The sequence below is a fragment of the Pungitius pungitius genome, chromosome 3 (genome assembly GCF_949316345.1).
Source record: "Pungitius pungitius chromosome 3, fPunPun2.1, whole genome shotgun sequence".
Taxonomy (NCBI): domain Eukaryota; kingdom Metazoa; phylum Chordata; class Actinopteri; order Perciformes; family Gasterosteidae; genus Pungitius; species Pungitius pungitius.
Genome location: NC_084902.1, coordinates 21,747,220 through 21,767,440, shown reverse-complemented (window position 1 = coordinate 21,767,440; position 20,221 = coordinate 21,747,220). Strand labels below are relative to the sequence as shown.

The 20,221-nt window shown below is 45.3% G+C and overlaps 1 protein-coding gene across 1 annotated transcript; it reads left to right on the top strand.

Moving 5' to 3' along the window:
• The first annotated feature begins 6,681 nt into the window (after nucleotides 1-6,681).
• On the top strand, nucleotides 6,682-13,351 carry atp1b1b (ATPase Na+/K+ transporting subunit beta 1b). The gene is made up of 6 exons (XM_037465421.2): nucleotides 6,682-6,900; nucleotides 8,805-8,933; nucleotides 10,197-10,352; nucleotides 10,783-10,967; nucleotides 11,388-11,471; nucleotides 11,570-13,351. Exons 1-6 carry the CDS (start codon nucleotides 6,810-6,812, stop codon nucleotides 11,828-11,830), a joined length of 906 nt encoding a protein of 301 aa, XP_037321318.1. The 5' UTR covers nucleotides 6,682-6,809; the 3' UTR covers nucleotides 11,831-13,351.
• Nucleotides 13,352-20,221: the final 6,870 nt, after the last annotated feature.

Below are 20,221 nucleotides of genomic sequence, written 5' to 3'. Positions count from 1 at the left end.
TTAACCATACTCGTTCAGGGGTCCAGGTAAATCATCTCATGTGATGCAGCTGAGCCAATCAAATGTTTGTATTCCAATTAACATTTCAGTTCAAGTGACATTTACACACACTTAGGAGAGACCTAATAGTCAGGATAGTACAAGAGTCACACCAGGTTCTCCAAAAGGAAGAATGAGGTAATAGAGATCAGAACCTTTAACCAGGAATAGAACTAGAATCTCATAAAGTAATTATCAAAAGAGGAAATAATGATATGAACCTTGAAATTTACTGAAGTTACTGAAGTTAACAGAGAGGAATAAAGCTGAAAGAAGTTACAACCAATGTACAGCATGTGGTACATCGAGTAAGCAAGACTTTGTTTAAGACTGTCTCTTCCGGACCATAATCGGAGAATCCACCTGTGATTGGACTATGCCAGCATAGCTCTGGATCAAGTTGTGGACCAGGAGGTGCAAGCATTAAGGTGCTTTTGGCAAAACCAGTATCTCACTGATGTGCAACATTTCCAGAGTTGCAATGTAGTTCACAGCTGGTCATTCCCAGGGGATGGAGACAACGGGGTCTCTCAGCTAAGTTTCTCTGGCTTAGGAAGGACACCGCCACATAAAAGCCCCACTGGCACAGCGCTGGTTTCCAGAAAGGAGGTTTCTTAATGTCAAGGTGGACCATGGTGGGACCTTTTTCTTCGTCCCATGGTCTCAAAAATGTCCTCTCCATAGTGCATCAAACAGCCTGTTGGTCGAAGGTCGTCCTGCTGTTGTCAGAGGAAGTGGCTCGGGCGTGCATTGTGACTTGGGGCCCCAGCTGACGTTTCCATGCAGGTCACAATTTACATTAAAATTCTGAGAAGCGGTTGTAGAAAGCCTTGAAGTGAAGCTCCATTGTACTTCTGCCTATCACCACAGGCTAATGGGTTAGAGTCAAGGTCACCAACTGAGCTCTGGGATAAACAGAGTTGGCTTTGACTGCACATCTTGTAACTGTTTAATCACACATCCAAAACATCCATGTATACTGTGAGCACCTCAAATTTCAATCCCAGCTGACATTGGGCTGACATGAGATAGACCCTGGACTGGTCACCAGTTAATGACAGGGCTGACACTCTCACAATAACACACCTACAAGCGATTTTGAGTCACTACTCAAGCTAACCCTGAGAACACAGATTACCTGGGAAGAAACCCCTGCACACTGTACAGATAAAAGCCACAGGGTGGCTTCGGACCCAGAACCTTCTTGCTGTGAGTCGACAGTGATAACCACCACACCATGTTTTTTTAGATATATTTTTAATCTAATCTAATTGTGTCATTTTTAAACCTTTTCAGCCCAAATGTCACATCTTGTAAACATTGCAACGTGCTTGTGGCTATAATGTTTGTTTTGGTACATTTTGGTTCAGTTGGCGTTCTGGCAGGACTACTGTCTACTTTACTTACAGAGGCGAAAAAATCTGTAGAAGCTCGTGGAAACAATTTCTGAGGTGTGTGACGTTTGTCCAGCAATATGTCAGCTGTTCTTTAGCTGTATCCAAAGCGAAGCAATATTTCTTGGAAGAGTATTTACAAAGAACTTCAGTAGACCGATCACAGATCGCTGTGAACTTCTGGCTGCTGCAGCTAAGTGTGTACTAGGGACTGCTGCAGGAAGCTACAGGGACACCCAACTCAACCTGACCCATGCAACTGGCACTGGTCAATTGAACTTTTGAACCTTGAACTCAACCTTGGCTGAGTATCAGAAGTTACATAGAAGTTTGTTACATACTGGGGTATAAAGGTCCACATCAGAGCTTACAAGACACTATCCATATAAACATATTGTGTTTTGTCAAGGTCAAAAATAGTATGTTTCCAATCTCTCTTGTTTTTGTGAGCATAAAATAAACCACATCTTGTCCAATCCCTCAGCTACGCACTTCTACTGAATTATCATGGACCAACATGAGGCCCAGTGGCAGGGGCATCAATAGGCCTATTTTTTGGTAATGTCATTAAATATGTGTATTTGTGGGTTCTGGTTTGTATCTGTACCATGCATTAGCCTATCATCAATACTTAACAATAGAAACCCCAGGCACTAGTACCGGCTGCGCTGGCCTTCTCATTCAACCAATTAACGTCTTTCTTTTTAATGACGGCCAGGATTAACATAACAACAAGGAGTTTAGCTCAAAGTAAAAGATGCACAGAGTCAAATTGACAGGTCTACTATGGTAGAAATGTACAGGGAATTGTTGTCAGACCTAGGCTACAAATTGGTCAAAGTGGTCAAATTTCACACTGAAATTCTGTCTCTCGTGTTATCTAAAACAACGGATATTGTTGTGAGCAGGAGTCACGCCCCAAACAACCTGTGCGCAACTGCTCCCGTGTCAATAGTTCCTCCTGAGGCATTGCAACGCTTTCTTGTCCCTCCATACGGTTCACACGTTCAAATGACATTTTGTAATTATTACAATGTGTTGTAATAAATAAAATAATATTAAACATTTCAACGAATACCAAATTAAATTCTACATTTCCATCAATGTGGTTGCATTTTTGGGTGTGCCACACAGACGTACCACTCTCAAGAGGGCTCAACTCCCCCCTTTCTCTGAATGTTAGCAACGCCTCTGCCCTGTGGCATTCCGGAGCATGTTTCAACTATAAACAGCGGTAAGGTACACCGTGCCATCAGTGGTGAAGGTCAGGAGCTTTTGTCTGCGGGGAAAGGACACGTTGGTTACCGTGAAAGATTGTCCTGCTGTATTGTGTGTATATTCTATCCTTGTTAGAATGACTCTTCTACCTCTCTATTTGTTAGTTAATAAAAATATATATATGCATGATTATAAATATGTATTTTCTTAATATTCAGCAGCAGCTCACGTCTTAGAATATCACACTTTCACCGGCAGTATCAATTTTTAATGCTAACATAAATGTGTCCAAATGGGAGAAACGTGAGTGGGACTGTCATGTTTAAGCCGATTAGTAGAGCTTTGCATTTGTTTGTTTTTTAGCTTAAAAAGGTTTAGAAGGTGTATTTTTCAACTTTGGACAGAGAGGGATGCCGTTATAACTGCTTCCTGTGTTCATGCTAAGCTAGGTTACCTACTTGTTGGCTTCGGCTCTATTCTTCGACTGCATTCATGTTATATGGAATGGTAGACAACTCCCTGCCAACACCTCTAAAGTTATGATGTCAGGTTAAAAAAACTGACGTAAAAGAACATTTTCTAAATCTTTAACTATATATATTTATATACTGTATGTATATATAGCTTTATTAATCAACTATATCATAAAATGAGACCAACAAGCAAAGTAATGTCTTAATATGGTATTGAGCTCAGTAGTGTGTTGTTGAAGCTCCCTCATTGGTCTGTGAGGCGGAGAGAAAGATATTTGGATAAAGAGCGTTATAACCCGAGGCTTTAGGGTTAATTAGTAATTAACCCTTTTGACCCTGACAGACAAAGACAATAGGCTGGCTCTTACAACCCTGTGTCTAGTGGAGGAGTATAACTCCTCCCCTCCTGTCTTACCTTCTCGGAGGGGAGCCAGTTTCCAACATGTTAGGCTCATAATGCCAAATGTATAATTTGACTGCTCATGGGGTCATGGCTTTGAGTATTTTTCTGGGTTTACACTCGGTAATAAGTCAACAAAGAAAATATATAATTTAGCAGTGTGGATAAAACAAACAAAAACTGAATCTGATGCTTTACGTGATGTGAAATATCTTTTTTAAATATGAAAGTCAATATTGGACCTTGCTAATGTGTTTACTTCCTTAGTTAAATCAATAGAGATGATGTGATCTAATAGAGTGCAGAAATAATCATAATCAAAGAGACTACTTTAATCTTTAGTAGTAGTTGTGTTTCTTTTCTAGACATGGACCAAATCACGTGCTTTTTATTTCAGTGGAATTAATGTGTCTATTTATAATTTTGGGAAATCATTAAGCTGCCAGATGTACTTACATTCCGAAGCCTTTAGAACTTGTCTGCGTGGGATTATCACACCGTCCGTCATATTATTTGGATGATTTGACCTAGGGTTTGTTAAAAACTAAGACAGTCCTGGTACAAAATGATGCAGCTCCTCTCTGTGCCTTCACTAGTACAGCGTGACGCCCGATGCTGTTTGACACATTTGCTCAATTTTCTGTTTTGATACAACTGATGGGAGTTGACTCACTCAGAAATAATACAAAGCATTATATTCAAGAAATTAATGGAAATATGTAGCTGTTATAATCAAGAGAAATTACACTAAATTATGGTTATGAAGCTGTATGGTGGTTGTAAACAGGCTAAAAACCACATAACTCATATTCAGATGCTACATTCTTGTAGGCTGAATCATCTAAGATACTGGGCTGAAGATGCAGATTTGTGCCACTGAGGTGCAACGGTGAGGTGGTTGGAGAGTTCTCATCAGACGGCATATATCAGTGGTGAACACACTTATTGTGAATCAGAATAGAGATGTGTTTCGGATGTGGGAACTAGTGATCTGTGCAGGCCGGAACAGAAGGACTCCCTCTCACCTTGAGGCCAGGCTCTCACAGTATGTTTGTTGTGCACACAGGGTGACAAAAGGGAGCAGTTTTCCGGGTGTGGTTGCTTTTCACGACTATATCATTAGAGAAATGGCAGGCTTTATCTCCCTGTGTGATGACTACCTTCACATTACATATATAGCACAATATAAACAAGGAAATGAGCATTGTAGTGGTGCAAATGACAACAGGAAGAATACAGGAGCAGAAGGTTCTCAGTAACTATTGGAGATTGTCATGTTTGACGCAGAATGTTAGATTCAACACCATGACAGAAAGAAAGTTGCATGAAATTACTCGAGGTTTGAGTAGCTCTAAAGATACACACATTGCAATGTATCATCATCTCCTAAAAACTGTACCTCAGAAAGGTTTACAGTTATTAGAGATTATTTTCAAAGGCACCACAGGAGGACAAGCAGAGAGCGGACGCCCAACCACACAACAGGGAGTCAATAAATCATTGATATCATATGGAGCAAGGGCATCAAATGGAGATATGAATTACGGAATCCACGTGGAATGCATTGTTGCAAATCGTTTGGCACAGGTGAATAAGTGAAAAGTATATTACTGATGGCTGTGTCCCTACTTAACAAAGGGTTGATGTCTGGTTGACCTGAGAGGAATGAAATATTGTCAGGTTTCTTGAGTCATTCCTCCTATCTTCAAGAGGATATTTAAAGGTCAAACCTGCATATCTGCACCCCCAACCCATCACACATACACACACATGTTTACATTCAAACAAACGAAAGAGAGCTCAAGAAAGTCAGAGGGCAGCACATTGCAGAGCGATTTCACACATGCATGAGCACACACATTACACACAGCATGAACACACAAATTACACACAGCATGAACACAGTCAGAGAAGAATGAAAGGATGTACACACATTTTTTCTCTTTTTTTCATTTGATTATTCTTAATGTTTTTAATTGGAAACAATGCCTTTGCTGTCATTTAGTTCTGGGTAACTCACTACCAATCAAAAGCATCTTCTTTAGAGCTCCCATGGTAAATGGGTGGTCATGTGACAGAAATGCCCTTGGAGGGGGCTTTAGAGGGTTAGAGGCTATTGAAGGCCGGATATATATACAGGTTTTAACTATGTGTATAGGTGGCAATGTGGTATAACCAGAGCGTATTGTTCCAGTAGAGTGAGAGGGGAACACTACACATAACAACACACAGGACACCCACAACGTCAGACTAAGCACAGATACCAGTGTGACTGGTAAGAAATGATTGTATCGTTTGGGCCATAATGAGTATTTAACAGCAAACAACATCACTCACAATTGTAGGTTGGAGCTCTGTAATCTGGCTGCGTGTGCTGTGTTATGAGTGTTTGGCATGCAGTGATCTAACCTGAACAGTCATTCTGAATCACAATTAAACCGGCTCATGTTATACAAAATTGCTCTCTTCTGACCCGTCAAACCACAAACAGGTTAAGACTGTTAACCAGTAGGACATACATGAAGCATAGTCTTAATATGAAGATCTGTGTTGATCTATGGATAATTACCATTGTCAATGGGTAATTTATTTTGTGTATTTTTGCTCCAGCTGGGCTCTGTGAGCATTTACACAGCATTGAAATAATTCATGTCCTGGAGCATATCCCACTGGTCTCATTGAATCTACTTGCACCCACCTTGTATGTTAAACTGCTGACTATGTGTGGATGCTCAATGGGGGATGATGGAGAGAAGCCCTAGAGTTGTATACAAACTTACTCTGTACCTATAGAGAAGCTCCTGATGGGCACAACACATCCATTTAATTATTTTATTCAAACATGATGAGTATAATGAAGTGAGGGATGCACACACACAGAGCAGAGGAATCCCAAGAGCTTACTTTTAATGCCTTAAAGTAAGGCAAGGTATATATTTATATATGTATGAACTCTAGGCTGACAGAGGTTCAGGCTGCGCCCTAACACCTGGAGAAGATTAATATTAATAACCTTATACATACTCAGCATTTTACTCAGAGCTTAGTCCGACATTCAGCGCTGTAGGCCTAATGACGTCACAGATACGCACGGCTTCTGCGCTCCCTCATTTGTCGGATCCGCTCCGCCCTCCTCCGAGGAAACTTGAGTGGAGTTACGGGCGGAGTCGTGAGCGCTCGGTTATATTTAGGTGGCTTGTAGCGGAGAACGCCGCGTTATTCCTCTGCGACCGTCAGCAGAACATCGACTAACGGAACACTTACCATAACCGGACATAAACCACAATGTCTTCCACCAAAGACGATGGCGGCTGGAAGAGGTTCGTGTGGGACTCAGACAAAGGAGAGCTGCTCGGTCGAACCGGAGGCAGTTGGTGTAAGTACGGTCGTTGAGCGCGCACAAAGTTGCGAGGACGCACGCCGGTCGCCTCGTGTTTCTCACTACCTGTTCGAATTGAATTTTCTGCATTCGGGACCATAGCTCTGCGGTAACTAATATGACCTCATGTGATGATCTCTGCTGATGACCATGTCTCCACATGATCTGACCTCGTGAAATTCTACGCACTGATTAACCTGGGAACGGCTTGTTTGCCGGACCGTAAACAACAAGAGTGAGCAGTAGTCTGAGAACGGTTAAATATGATTTAGGATATTTAAGGTTTCACCAATAGCCTGGTGCCGGTTGATTTAGGTGCAGACCGAAATGATCATAACGTATCGTTCGTGAGGTGGAGGAGCGCGCACGCCGCTGTTGTACTTTGAGCAGTTTGAGATGAGCTAAGGGTTAAAAATGCATCACTGTCCAAGGTGAGTGAAGGTGATCGGGCCCGCTCGCACGCCTGACAGCCGCCAATCGATCCGTGTCGGGTTGCTGTGATCAGATATTCTGGTAATCTACCCAACGATACAACTAATTAACCCGCTCGACCTTGCGGCGCGCGAGGGGAGGCGGCAGTGCGCATGTCCTTGCGCCTCCTCTCAATGTCACGCAGCTCTTCGGTACCATCACCTGGGTACAAACCCGGTGAACCGGCTGCTGCAGCAGCTCCACCTGCACGCGCTCCCGTTTGCCCTTCTCGGGTCATCTGAAACGTGCTGATGCGTTTGAGAAATGTGCCGTGTACAGTGCATTGCTGAGCGGTGCTCAGTCACAGATGGGTCCAAACCACACAGCTGTCACGTGGATCCGATATGCTGCATGGCATAATGAGGACCTGCTCGGGTCGTGTGACGGATGGAGGCCTTGTCTCTTTTGACATTGCCTCATGCAGCAAAAGCAGCGAACGAAGTGTGAGGTTCCCACTTATATTCTGTATTCTGTGTCAGTCCCACCGCTGTCTGTCGCAGTACACCAGGTCCGGGCCGAGCATTAATCACAATGAGCACGGCTCAGAACAATCTTTGACCGTATGCACAACTGATGTCCTAATGCTGGATTGTTTGCTGGAGAATGCTGCCTTTGTTCTTCCACGGTGGAGAAGCAAGCTGCGTTGGCACGCATATAACGCGGATTCGTGTCCGGAGGCAGACAGTGCTTTATAGTTCTAAACTTGAGCTTATTGAGTTATTTAAACATCAAGGCTATCCATTAAATGGCACACAATGGGTCATTCTAACTCTTGAGCATTCAGCTCCTTTGGGTCATCCCATCAGAGTAAAAAAAGTATGTACCAGCACACATTCCGGCTTCATCTTTGAGTGTGTTAGGTTGCTTTTCTCAGTTCCTGCATTGTTGTGACCTTGCAGCTGCACCCATCTTCCCTATGGAGGTCATCCCCACAGGACTGCGGAGCAGGTAGCAACTTTCATGCTAGGGGTGGCGTTTAGCTTACAATAGTCTCAATGTATTATTTAGGATCTGCGTCTACATGTCTTCTGTCCAAGTAGAAGCACATAGAACAGGACGTCTCCCAATAGAATCCTGCTTTGGTCCTTCGCACTGCTCACTTGTATAGCATGCTGAACGAGTGAACCTCTCGGGGCGCTCAAGCCAATCAATTACAAGACCCAGGATCGCCTTGCTGTAGTTGACCTCTGTGACCTGTGTTTGCATGAATACACTCAGCCCATTGTGGGATCTCCATGGAGGAAAGGTATGACTCTGATGAGCCCTGTGTTGTCCCAGCTGTGACATAGACATAGAGACAAAAGATTAATATTCAGCTCTTAGCAAATCCCCCCCATACATCGTTCCCTTGGTTCTAATGCTCTGAGTTAGGGGAACACGCTGCTGCTTCACCTTCTTGCTCTGAACTCACTTTCTTTTTTCCTCAACAGTCAAAATTATAGGCTTCTACGTCATTTTCTATGGCTGCCTGGCTGGAATCTTCGTCGGAACCATCCAAGCTTTGCTGCTCACCTTGAGCAACTACAAGCCCACCTGGCAGGACCGGGTCGCACCCCCTGGTAAGAAGAATCAGCCACTTCCTGTTTGTGAGGATGTTTGCACACACAGTCTAAGTCTATAAAATATTCAAAAAGGCTCATGGTGTCTGTATCAGGAGGATCTGGGGCCAATATGTCCCATAACACAGCAGCTAAGCCCCTGAGTTGGTTTGATCTCTAACGTGCTGGTGCTTCAGAGGGATCCTTCTCTGTGAAGAGACAGCCTTGTGAACGCACGCGTAGACTTCTTAACAAGACAAGGTGACAGATGTCCCATCTGATGACAGCTTCCAGTTCACTCCAGTGTTGGAGGGTGGAGTTTCTCTCGCAGTGATTAGAGCATTCAAATGGAATGTTGGAGAAGTCATCAAAAGCTAATGGCCAGATCCAAGGTCACAAATAAAAACAAGATGGCCCATGATTAAATTACACTGCTCCCAGTATCTCTAACTCATTGGGGGCCTCTGGCCACTAATGAAAGTACTGTGGCCTTTCTATTTTTGCAATGGTATAAACTGTCTCTGGAAAAGGTGCTCAAATATTAATTGTTTAAAGATTCCAAGATGTGACGTTGGGAGGAGGGCATCTGAATCTGTATGCAGGTCAACATGTCGGTTGGTTCATGTGCTCATCTACCTCAGGAAACAAGGGAATATTGTTTTGGAAATTAACTTCGTGTATGCCCTCAGTGAGTCTGTGTACACCCCACAGACTGGTTTCCATGGAGGGGGAGGTCACATGGGATTTAAAAGGCCAGACTGAGCATGTGCACACTATAGCCCACAGTTCGAGAGCACAAGGAGGTAGGCAGTCAGCTACTGCAGCATTGAGCGCCTGTGAACGCCGATGTGTCACCAGGCTCTTACTGTCGATGACCTGATCTCTGGTCAGCTCCTTCAGGTCCACCCAGCTGTAAGGCTAACGGTAAGTCAATGCAGATAGAGTAAAATGAACTCCTTGATGTGTGGCAACACTGAGCTAAAGCACAGAGTCACATGGCCTCCATCTGTCATTTGAGTCGAGACCAGAGCCACTGCAGTTCTGGAAACAGTATCCTATCAGTATCCTGAAAGCAGAGACATGGCAGGAATATCCATTACATCATATGAACCTCTTAGAGAAAGAAGGGTTTGAAGTGCGACTATTTTTTCATGTTCTCTTTGATCAGGGTTCTTCTGACTGGATATGTCGAGATTTAACGTCCTGTATCACGGCCAAAGGCTCAAGACGCATAAAATGTGCACTTAAGTAATGAATAATGTAGCGTCACTGTTGTCCTTGCAGGCCTTAGTCACACCCCCCGATCAGACAAATCTGAAGTGTCCTTTAACCTCAATGACGTGGAGACCTACCTGCCTTACACCAAGGCCTTGAAGGACTTTATGGCTAAGTACAACGAGGACCTTCAAAAGGACCAGATGAAGTTCGAGGACTGTGGAAGTAAGTTCATTCCCAATTCCCGCCAGCTACGACTGGCTTTATGAAGCCACAGTATCAAGTCTGTGAGCCTCAGTTGACTGCAGATGTTCTAGGAGTCCTGTGCTCTTCTTCTCAAGTACAGGAAGGACACAAGAATACTGCTCTTCTTTAACGGCTCAGAGATTCATATCTTCTCCTATTCTAAAACATTTCTCAAGTTCCAAAAAACTGAATTTATTTTAATGCTTTTTATACAACAAGCTTGTTATTCTAGAAGTCATTTATTATACGACTCCATTGTCGAGCCTTGATCTACCAGCCTGACTGGAGACGGTCCTTAAGGCAGACCATATCATTACATAACAAAAGAGTGTTAGAGAAGTTTCCAGATTAGAGAGGCACGACTGTCGAACATTATTCTGATGTAACCCATGGCCTCCGCCCACTCCAGACGAGCCTGCAGATTACAAGAACCGGGGTGACTTGGAGAGCGACGTGGGCATCAGGAAGGCCTGTCGTTTCTCCAGGCAGGTGCTGGGACCCTGCTCCGGCCTTGAGGATCCCGATTTTGGTTTCAAGGAGGGAAAGCCCTGCATAATAGTGAAGCTCAACAGGATTGTCAACTTCCGTCCAAAGGTAATTTTAAATTTGCAATTTGTTCAACTGTTTGTTTGTTTCCTCTTCAGTACTTCTATAATGTTGGTAAAGTACTCTGATTATATGGCTTGTCATGTGGATACCTCTGGCTTGTGCTCCAATCTCAATATGCCCATATCATGGTGTGACACAGGGGCCCCCCTCAAGGCATGGGCCACCTACATGGCTCTAAGAAGGTTACTGTGTGTGTTGGCTCAGTGACACCCATCGGTCAGAAGAAACTCTCACTGTACATGGCAGTTCTCTCTTTAGAGACTTAAACATTTCTACTAGTTAACTGACACCGGTAACCGTTCAGCTGCAGATAACATGTGGCTTCCAGGTGGAAGTTGGCTCTGAATGAAATGGTTAATTTATTGGCTATAAGAGTCATCCTTCTAACTTGTCTCTGTCGTTCAGCCTCCCACCTCTAATGAAAGCATCCCTGAAGAGGCTCAACCCAAGGTGCAGCCCTTTGTCGTCCCCATCTACTGCACCAACAAGGTACCCCCCTGTTCCCTTCCTCCAGTTCAGGTGTATGTTGGCACTTCCTTCGTGTTCGTTCTATTCATTCCACACGCTGTGTCTCCTCGTCCTTCCAGAGAGAGGAGGATGCTGGTAAAATCGGTGAGATCAAGTACCACGGTATCGGCGACGGATTCCCCCTGCAGTATTACCCGTACTACGGCAAGCTGCTGCACCCCCACTACTTGCAGCCACTGTTGGCTCTGCAGTTCACCAACCTCACCTTGAATACTGAACTGCGCATTGAGTGCAAAGTGTTCGGAGACAACATTGGGTACAGCGAAAAGGACCGCTACCAGGGACGCTTTGAAATCAAGTTATCTATTAACAATTTATGACCGACATTAGGAACATAGCACTTCCCGTGGCCCCCTTTGACCTTAACTAAATACAGATCTGATGGCGGAGATTATGAGTGGAGGAGGGCTGTAGCGCTTCAGTCAATCACAAATAGTCTTCAATAAATAAATAAAATTAAAAACCTGATAGGGGACCGATGTGTAATCTTGTCTGCTTTCATCCCTAGCTTCTACACTTCTAGCTAGTGTTATAATGTAATTTAGAGGAAAAGTAGCAATATGCCTAAATATATTTATTCAGCTGTAAGTGAGACTTTTCCACAAGCCATGGGACATAGTTCATTGATGCCTGTAAAGATAAATCTCATCTCTAATGTGTAGCGAGCTGTGTCTGTCCCCTCTGCATATTGCTGCCTTCTTCGGTTTCACTATTAGTGGAGTTTGCATTAGTCGCAAAAACTGGTCCTTCCATACCACGTTGTTCCTCATTTCCTTGTGTGTGTGTGTGTGTGTGTGTGTGTGTGTGTGTGTGTGTGTGTGTGTGTGTGTGTGTGTGTGTGTGTGTGTGTGTGTGTGTGTGTGTGTGTGTGTGTGTGTGTGTGTGTGTGTGTGTGTGTGTGTGTGTGTGTGTGTGTGTGTGTGTGTGTGTGTGTGTGTGTGTGTGTGTGTGTGTGTGTGTGTGTGTGTGTATGTGTCAACATGAGCGCACACACACACACTCCCATTCAATGCACTCTTCTTATCTGTGTGAGGAAAAGGCTGCACTCCAGGGAACTTCTTTCCTCTTTTTATTTGTCTTTTACATCTGATTACTTTTTACTTTGCCTTTTTCTTAGTTGCTTTGTGAAATCATTTCGATGGGAAGGGTAAAGGGTTTTATCACTTGGTTTCATGCCTTACTTTTGATTATTTTTACCTGCGATGTAGAGTTGTGAGTGAGGCCTCCTACACTCTGGCATGCTGTCTGGCCCTCGGTGCTGGCTCAAGTTTTTGAAATTTATTTGCTGGGTTCGTCACAGCATTGTGTTGTAACTCTCTGAATGTTTCAACCATTAAACGTGAAGGAACAATTTTATATTTATGCAATTGTACATGTTATTTCTTTGCAGAACATTGTAATGTATAAATGCAATACCAAAGTGACAAGTTGAAAAGCCCATCAGAAACAATGCAGTACTTGTTTTAAGAACCTCATCAGGAACAATGCAGTACTTGTTTTAAGAACTTCATGTTAAGTGCTAGCGTCATTGTGTTGCCTAGAGACCCCAGTGGTTAACTCTTAATTTGTGCTTAGGCCGTGTATGTAGTTAGCTGTAGAATGAACAGGTAGCAAACACATTTATTACACAATGACCTGACTCTGCATTTTTAAAAAGACCAGAGTTCAGACAGAGCTCAGTGGCTTTAGGTGATTAACAATGTTGGCTGTAATATTCCTTAGGATTTCATGTTGATGTAAAACACTCTACTTGGACTTTAATATCGGTCAACTCTACACCATTTCATCCAGCTGTGTCATTTAATCAAAGATCGAAACAAATAAAGTCATAATGGACCTTTCTCCTGTCTTGTCTTTTTCAGTTGTATTGGGAAACGTTTACTAATGTACCTTCTGAACCATAGCATCGGGTCATGATGTCTTTTCCCAGCATGCATTGGTTGTGGCATACAGGGTGTGTCTGCAATGCATCACTGTATATGGCATTGTGCACTATTTACTGTTTTATGTCTGAACTACATTTGACATGTAGCCACTGAATAGATCAAATGTCTTTGTTGAAGAAAAACTGCTTCTCTCGCCTAACTATCCCAGAATGCAATCCTGTGGTTTAGAGTTACTGTAGTGCAAAACTTGACCTGTGGGTAAACCCAACTTGCTGCTCAACTCTTGCTGAGCCTTAATCTTTCAGGAGCCATTTGTGTTATAAAGGACTGTTTCAGTCAAAGCAAAGATGGAGTTTAACGAGAGCAAGTCATCTAAGATCTAAACCTTCATACACAAATCTCAACACAATTATACTGAGTCCATTAGCGTCCAACCCAACTGATTACTCAAAAAACAACTGAACGACTCCTAATACAAAGACTTTATGATTGAGAAAGAACAATTCCCAGTTTGTTGGGTATTGTGTATCTTTTAAAGTTAATATAATTAAAACTCATAAAAATGTTCTTGTGTTCTGTCAGTCTGACAAACCTTAGTCCCTTATCCTCTTCTTCTTTGGCCTCAGGAGGAGCCGAGTGACTGGACATTTTCTGTTACCACTCACTCAGTTGGCAGAGTGCAGGCAGCAAGAGGCTGCTGTATCGGTTTCAGACACATGGCTCTGTAATTACAGAAGGCAACTACTTTGTAGACTCTAACAGAGGGATGCTGTCTCAGACCCCACCAGAGGGCAAAAGTAGTAAGTAGCCAGGAGTGATAAGAGCCAACAGGAACAGGCAAGCAATCAGCAGGTGCTTCATAAACCAGATTCTTTCGAATACCTCCACCCAAAAGATGGTGTACCTCTTGTGTCATTTAATTACTCTGTTCATTTGCGGGATACTTCAGTAACTAAATAACTAATACTTAAATCAATGTCCACTTTTTGTGGTCTAAATCACGGATCACTCTCCTGATCTTAAGTTGATCTTATTTCTGGGACACTGGGAAACTTCACAAACTGACTCTGAGCTCGGCCAAAGCTCCTATGACCACTGCACTACGACCACTACTATGGCCAGATGATCTGAGATGAGATGACTGACTGGAGAACCGGGTAAAAACAGAGCCTGATGGCAGAGATAATGTGCTGGTAGCTCAATAAGCGACACCTAGAAGAAATCCCCCCACCCACTGGGAGACAGACAAAACATGAAACATGACGAGGGAAAGGAAAGACTGTACTGTAAGGTAGAACCGTGGCTGTGACTGACTCGCCTGAATACGCTGCAGGAATGCTCTGTATACCTGAAATATCAATGTTTCCTCAAGAAAACTCAAGGCACTTGAAGTTGTGCCTGTGGTGGTGTAGATTTCTGGTGTTTGGAAAAGGACTTGATGTCTGGGGCCTGTGGAAGCAAAGCCACAGCTGAGGACATGTTGGTAGAAATCTCCCCTGTAGAGACAGTGAGCAGGTGCAGGTGAGTCTCAGATCTGCCAACAGTTGTAAAATGCCGCCATAGTGACAGACAAGTTAACCAATAGAAACAAAGACTTGCCGCGGTGTGGACAAGATACTAGCTATTGGACAGTACCCCTGGGATGAAGGTCTTACAGGAGGAAGAGCCTTTACACAGACCTCTTCATCCTCTTTATGTCTTTACCTGCTGACTGCTTAGGAAACAAGGAAGCAGAATTATAGTTGCACAACTGTAATTTGCATTGCAAGTGTAGACACAAGAGTGTCCCTTGCAGAGCACCAGGGCAAAATACCCATTATTTCCTTTCATATCAGCTGGTCTCATTCATCCAATAGCAGAGCGTTACACCTACATTTTTAGCATATCACCTTGCTGCTGTATCCTTTTATAATAGATTCTCTCTGGGAATTTTGCTACACACAACAATCATCAGCTCAGTGTCCATATGTCTCAGCTTCTCCTACTGTTAACCTATTCTGTCAACTTCATGGTCCCTCAATGCGTCTAACAACCTGACTAACACCATGCATCAGTGCTCCTCAGCGCCTCCCTGCCTCCCTACTGTAGCAGCCTCTGTTCTTCACATTCATTTAACCTTAAGCCGCTCAACACTCAGCAGGTCACTCTACTACAGCATCTTGCAGTGGCAGATTGGCCTAACCTCTTCTCACGATGTCTAGCTTCTTGAAAATAGTGTCGTAAGTACATCTGTCAATTCATACACACTGTCCAGTTTGTGACAAAGCTTTGGTGGAAATACATTTTGTGTTGCAAACTTTGTATCTAATAATTAAAAAACATTATTTGGTCATCACTCATGAAATTAAATACTATTTGACATTGTCCACCCCAGCTGGCCTCTCAGACACACATGTATACTGCGTATTTGTAGTACTTCCGAACCAAACACAAGAGGGCAGCATCGCTGCATTGTCCATGTAGAATGTCATTCACCTGGTCAGGCTGATGATAGTGCTACAGCAGCTTCTTAATAAAGAAGATCTACAGAAGAATTTTCAAACGGAATGATTAGTATGATTTTGGGCTCCCTGTTGTGTGTAACCCAGTGAAAAGTGACAATTTGTCAACGTGATAGTTTTGAATGACCTTCATGAAACAATGACGGTGGTTTAGGTTGAGGGCCACGACCAAGTGTTTTTTTTTAATTTTATCTCTGTTGATAGTAAAGGAACATCCTCTGTTGGAGGGGTTATCCATCTTTTGAGTTGCAAGAACATACTGTATCTTTGTAGTGACCACTGCTGCTCTTATTTGAAGACATATTAACTATGAACACATTATGGTAACTCTAAAAAGTCAGGTCCCAACAACTGTTAGTGATTACTTGGCTCTTGTAAATGTACAAAGACACTGATATTGAGCAACCAATGTACAGTTTTTGTTTCTGTCTGTCTGTGGCCCCCTCAGGGGTGTAAGAAAAAGGGAGGAGGAGGAGGAGGAGGGAGAGGGAAAGGTAGATGATGCACCATGCCACTCCGGTCCTGTGGGGAGGTTGATCCAGCTGCCACTGAGGCTGGGATTCATTTAATTGGTGAGTTGCATCCATGCTCTCAGTCAGTAGCTTGTTAACACGTAAGCTGCTTCAGGAATGAATTACAACAGTGATGTCCCTGGTTTATTTGCTGATATTAACTGACACAATCTAGTGTTTATCTGAATCTTATATGACTGTTGATTCATTGAGTATAGTCACTTAATTTGCCACTTTCAAAATACAATATTTAATTAAGATGAACAACATCTCCGGTTACGTATGTAACCGTAGTTCCCTGAAGGAAACGAGACGCTGCGTAAAAACGCTGTGGGAACGCCTCTGCGTGACCGCGTCATGAAGCACGTGTGAAATCTAACCAATGGCGAGCTGGTACGTCAAAGGGCGACGCCAGGACCAGGACGCTATAAAGGGACCCGAAAGGCAGGGCCATTCATCTCTGAAAGGCCGAATCAAGTGCCATGGGCAAGCCGGGAGTATGGCAAAGTTCCCAAAGTACGCAGCGTAGCGCCATGCGTAGAGTTAAGGTCTAGGCGGTAAAATCTCATGAACGTGTGGGGAGAGGACCAGCCTGCCGCCATGCAAACGTCGCGTAGCGATACTTTTCTCGACAAAAGGGCTTTAGAAGCCGCCATACCCCCTAGTAGAATGGGCCCGGACAGCCATAAGCAAGTGTGATGGCCTCAACCACCCACTTGCTCATCCTCTGCTTAGACACCGGGCCCCCAGTATTGGGAGGCCCGAAGCACACGAACAACTGTTCGGAGAGCCTACACAGCGCGGTCCTGCTGACGTAGAGGTCTAGGGCTCTGACTGGGCAGAGGAGGTTGAGCCTCGCCTGGTCCGACATCAGGAACGGTGGAGGACAGAAAGCCTGCAGCACAATAGGCCCGACCGTAGCGGACGGGACCTTAGGAATATAGCCGGGGGAAGGTAGTAAGAACGCCTTCACCATACCGGGTGCAAATTCCAAGCACGATGGGGCCACCGAGAGGGCTTGTATATCTCCAACTCTTTTAAGGGAAGAAGTAGCAAGCAGGAAGAGGGTCTTAAGAGCCACATACTTCACTGCGACCTCTGCCATGGGCTCGAAGGGAGCACCGGAGAGACCCTCTAGTACGATGGCCAAGTCCCAGGACGGAATGGACGGAAAAGTGCTGGCTGCTGGCCTTAGCCTCAGGGTGCCACGAAGGAAGCGGGATACCAGTGGGTGTCTCCCCAGAGAACGCCCATCTAGTGAGGCATGGGTTGCCGACAGGGCCACCACATATACCTTGATAGTCGACGGGGATAAACCTGTGGCAAAATGTTCCTGCAGGAACTCCAGGACTGAACCGATTGGGCAGTTAACTGGGTCCAGCTGTCATTCCCCACACCAAGTGGCAAAAAGCCTCCATCTACCAGCATACGCCTTCCTCGTAGCGGGGGTTCTGGAGTGGAGGATGGTCTCCACGACCTCGGTCGAGAGACCGGATCCTAAGAGGCGGGTCCCCTCGAGGGCCACGCCCATGGTTTCCATAGCTCGAGGAGAGGGTGAATGATGGACCCCGACGCCTGAGACAGCAGGTCCACCCTGATGGGGCTCAACAAAAGGTCCGCGAACCATACTAGGGCCGGCCAGAGCGGGGCTACTAGCAGTAGGCCATCGTCCTGACGGACCCTCTCAAGAACCCCTGGGAGCAGAGCAACCAGGGAGAACCACAGAGGACAAAGAGAAATCTCTCTGGAGGTAAAAAAGTCCAAAGGTCTGTCTCGACAGGGTGTCTGCCCCCTGGGCCAGAGCCCGCAGGCAACGCCGAGTGACCTCGATCAGACGGCGCTTGACCGGCCGCGAGAGGGCCCCGCCTGAGCGTGCCGCGCTACGGCCCAGCCTCAACGAGGGGGTGCACGCAGCACGAGGCTCTCCTGCTCAGAGATGGGGACTCGAGTTTGAGACTCGGACTCGAGTGCGACTCGAGTCGCACACACGCGTGACTTCCGACTCGACTCGGACTCGAGCTTTGGGACTCGTGAACAATGTTTCATTTTAGGAAAAATCTGATGAGCTCGCTATACCGCTCCCTCCGTTACCTGCCTACGTAACACGTACATCGACATCTATTGCTGGCTGCGCGCGCGCGGCCACACACGAGAAAGACAGCAGCCGCTGCTGGGTGGCGCTGACGGGGGGGGGGGGCTGGGGCTGGGGCTGAGGGTCCGACCGACGGTTCGCTGACGTCGGGACGTATGCGTTTACTCTGCGATCTCCTTAAACTGTCTCTGCTCTGCTCACTGAAGCAAAACAATACGTGGACAAGAGCAGCGAGTGTTGTCACCTACTGCTGCTAACACATCCTGTCAGACCAGGCTTATTTATTTATATCCGTTCATGAACTTTTCTCCTCTTGTTACCCTGGTAACCGCTGTCATTAGAAGGTTGCGTCGATTCTTACTGTGAAAATCTATGTACTTCCGGTTTAGCGGCTACGCTTCGTATTTTCATTTTATGGGAAAAACCACAAAAAAACATTAAGTAAAGAGTAAAGGAGGAGTAAAACGTTGTTGGTATGTTTTTTTTTACGGTAAAAGGGACGTTGATAAGAGATGGGGACTCGAGTTTGAGACTCGGACTCGAGTGCGACTCGAGTCGCACACACGCGTGACTTCAGACTCGACTCGGACTCGAGCTTTGGGACTCGTGAGCATCTCTGCTCCTGCTGTGCCAGGTGGTGCAGGCTTGTCGACGGCCGGGGCTGCCCTCGAGCAGCCCCGCAGACGTGGCGTCGTCGGGGAAGGAAGGGGTCGAGTGCCTCCGCCTCCCGCCTCTCCGTGTGGAGCTTGTCCGCGATGGCCCCAATGGCGCCTCCGAAGAGGGTTGCCGGGGAAAGAGGTGCGTCAAGTAGGAGGGATTTGTTCTTCTCCTTGAGGCTAGAGTGACTCAGCCACAGGTGCCGCTCCGCAGCGCCTCAACGTCAGCCTCCGCTGCCTCCACGTTCACCACGAGGATTGTGAGAGCGGCGTCTCGTCCGGGGTGAAGGAAGCCATTCGGTGAAGAGGGCTCGGCGAAAGAGACAGGAGCGCCACGACAGCCTCGAGGGCTAGCCGAGCGTGCTCCACGCCCAAGCAGACGACGCATAGGGCGTGTGAGTCCCTGCCCGTAATAAAACGGGTGCAAGGGGGGGCGTACTGTACATACCGCTCAGCCATTACTACTAGTAAAACTTCACACGCACTAGATGAAGGCACAGAGATGAATGGTCCTGCCTTTCGGGTCCCTTTATAGCGTCCTCGTCCTGGCGTCGCCCGCCTATGACGTACCAGCTCGCCATTGGTTAGATTTCACACGTGCTTCATGACGCGGTCACGCAGAGGCGTTCCCACAGTGTTTTTACGCAGCTTGAGTTCCCTGAGAGGGAACAGTCTATTCTCCCCCAGGTCTCGTCCTACCTTAGTTTTTGAAGCACTTGAGTATAATTTTTCATATTCAAAGAATGCAGTCACCACCATTCTCATGTCTACTCGAAGATCACAACAGAGGACCCTTTATCTGTTGGAAACCACACCAGAGGGAAATTATTTATTTTATCTACTGAAAAGCTAAAGATACTACTTGGTACAGTTATACACATACACACATTCTATAAGAACAATCATAGGCTTTGGATATCATAGATGAAACTAGTAAATCATCATTTTAAAACACCCACTGGTAAGACAGGAGGAGATTTAGTGAGAAGTGCATCCTGGGAGACACTGGAGCTAACAAGCTGCATCCACACTGCTTAGCAATTATCAATACACACGGGGCCAGG

Bases quoted from the DNA above. Each gene is read 5' to 3' on its own strand.
- atp1b1b (XM_037465421.2), top strand. From the start codon at position 6,810: ATGTCTTCCACCAAAGACGATGGCGGCTGGAAGAGGTTCGTGTGGGAC. The intron at 6,901-8,804 runs GTAAGTACGGTC...TTTCCTCAACAG, and splicing joins TCGAACCGGAGGCAGTTGGT to TCAAAATTATAGGCTTCTAC. The intron at 10,353-10,782 runs GTAAGTTCATTC...CGCCCACTCCAG, and splicing joins GAAGTTCGAGGACTGTGGAA to ACGAGCCTGCAGATTACAAG.